Source organism: Cicer arietinum, chromosome 2, assembly GCF_000331145.2.
Source record: "Cicer arietinum cultivar CDC Frontier isolate Library 1 chromosome 2, Cicar.CDCFrontier_v2.0, whole genome shotgun sequence".
Lineage (NCBI taxonomy): Eukaryota > Viridiplantae > Streptophyta > Magnoliopsida > Fabales > Fabaceae > Cicer > Cicer arietinum.
This window is the reverse complement of record NC_021161.2, coordinates 5,032,045-5,034,219: the sequence shown is the minus strand read 5'-3', so window position 1 is coordinate 5,034,219 and position 2,175 is coordinate 5,032,045. Positions and strand designations below refer to the sequence as shown.

Genomic DNA, 2,175 nt, shown 5'->3' with positions numbered 1-2,175 from the left:
ACATTTGTTTAGTGTAAATTAACATTCACTTTGAAGATTACCAAATAGAAAATAAAGAGACAAAAATAACACATATTAAATCAAAATATTTATTATCGATATGGAAGTTGACTTATACCTAGCAACAATTATAAACTATGATTAATATTCTAACTCGTCAAAAAATGTGTCACAGCACGGATAATCTGAGCAATATCTGTGACTTCACCAACATATTTTTGAATCAAAGAGGTATCGGTAAAATCTTCAGGGAAACAATCACCAACATCGGTCATTATAAAACTTGCACCTGAATCCACATTAGCGTAATCTCCTTTCTTTAATTGTGTTTGAATTGCGCTAACCTCAGAAAGTGCTCCTTCGGGACCAAAATCCACATAACAATTATCGTAATATTCTTTTGCGGCAGGATCACTAGTGCTTGAACTTAGTTTGTTGATTAGATCGACTGCTTTGGTTATTTTGGTACGAAGAACATCAGTAGCGTATTGTGCAAGGCTAACGAGGTCTCCTTTTACACCACTTGGTTTTGATTTGAAAAGTTCTAAACAATAGGTAGCGTTATAGGATTGCTTGCAAATGGTTGCAACATCCACAACTTTAACTTTAGCTGCATACGAGGATGCAACACTTAAAAGAAACACAATTGCAATCAATGAAAAACGAGACATATTGTATTTCTACTCAATTCTTTTAATATTGATTTTGCCTTCACCCCTTAGTGGCTTTATATACAACTTTCTTTCTTAATTTTGAGAATTAATATTTGACTTATTGACTGTTAATAATTATTTTCCTCATATTATATGATTTTTTTTCCATATATATATCATTTGACTAGATTAGTATTTTAAAAGACAATTTTTACATAAAGAATCTTGTGGATTTGGAAAGGATTTGAATGACTTTTAAAATTTTAAAATATTATCAAAATTTGTAATACGAATTTCAAAGAATTTATAGGATTTAAAAGGACTTTATAGACTTAGATGGTGTGGTGGATTGAGTTTCTAGAAGATTATTTTGAACAAAAAAATCTTAAAGATTTTAAAAGAATTTGTAGGAATGTATAGATTTTAAAAGACTCTTTAAAAAAATTAAAAGATTATTTACCATCAGTATTTTATAATTAAGATTTTAATGGATTTATAACACAAGAATTTTCAAGATTTCAAAATATTTTATGAAGTTATAATATTGAATATCAAAATATAATAAATAAATTATGAATAAATATTAATGAAACTAATACCATTTTTAAAATCATTCAATAACAAAATAATTCTAGTTTCATATTATCTTCAGTGACATTTATCATTATATCTGTAACTATAGTAGTCCTCAATAAATTAACATATTCCTATTTTGTGCTCTTCGATTTGAACAATAGATTCATAATTATGGTCTTTGTTAAAACTTCAAAGGACAAAATGATTTTTAAGCAAATATTAAATGATTACTATATACTCTCTAACACAATATTCTCAATAATGTTTTTTATTTATTAAAATTTAAATCATTCCTATAAAAGTCAATATCACATATTTAAAATCAAGGCAATTATCATTATTCTATCAACATAATCTTCTATCATGTATGAATAAACTAGCAATTTATTTTAATTTCAATTATATATCGTTACACTTATATGCAATATTTTCATTACTATCATCTCTATTACTATATACTCTCTAACAGAATATTCTCAATAATGTTTTTTATTTATTAAAATTTAAATCATTCCTATAAAATTCAATATCACATATTTAAAATCAAGGCAATTGTCATTATTCTATCAACACAATCTTCTATGTTGTATGAATAAACTAGCAATTTATTTTCATTTCAATTATCGTTATTTTTATATGCAATATTTTCATTACTATCAGCTCTATTATATTTTTTAAAGATGTACATTGTAGATTAATAATATATTTTTATTTTAAGAATTATTATGATACGTAATATCTTGAAAATTACTTATGCTAGTCATCATTGTTGTCATCATAGTTAAATTTTTCAAGGATGCGTTGATAATGTTATCCATTTATTTTTATTTAACTATTATAATATAAACTACTTTATTGATTATATCACAACTAAAATTGGAATATCACACACCTTAAAAGTTGATCTTAAAATAGATGTAATTTAAAAAATTCATGATCCACTAAT

General features: G+C 24.7%; 1 protein-coding gene across 1 annotated transcript; it reads right to left on the bottom strand.

The window, feature by feature from the left end:
- Positions 1-149: 149 nt before the first annotated feature.
- On the bottom strand, positions 150-671 carry LOC101509881 (uncharacterized). The gene has a single exon (XM_004489565.1). It carries the CDS (start codon positions 669-671, stop codon positions 150-152), a length of 522 nt encoding a protein of 173 aa, XP_004489622.1.
- Between the last annotated feature and the right edge of the window lie 1,504 nt (positions 672-2,175).

Coding starts and splice junctions, on each gene's coding strand:
- LOC101509881 (XM_004489565.1), bottom strand. CDS start 671: ATGTCTCGTTTTTCATTGATTGCAATTGTGTTTCTTTTAAGTGTTGCA.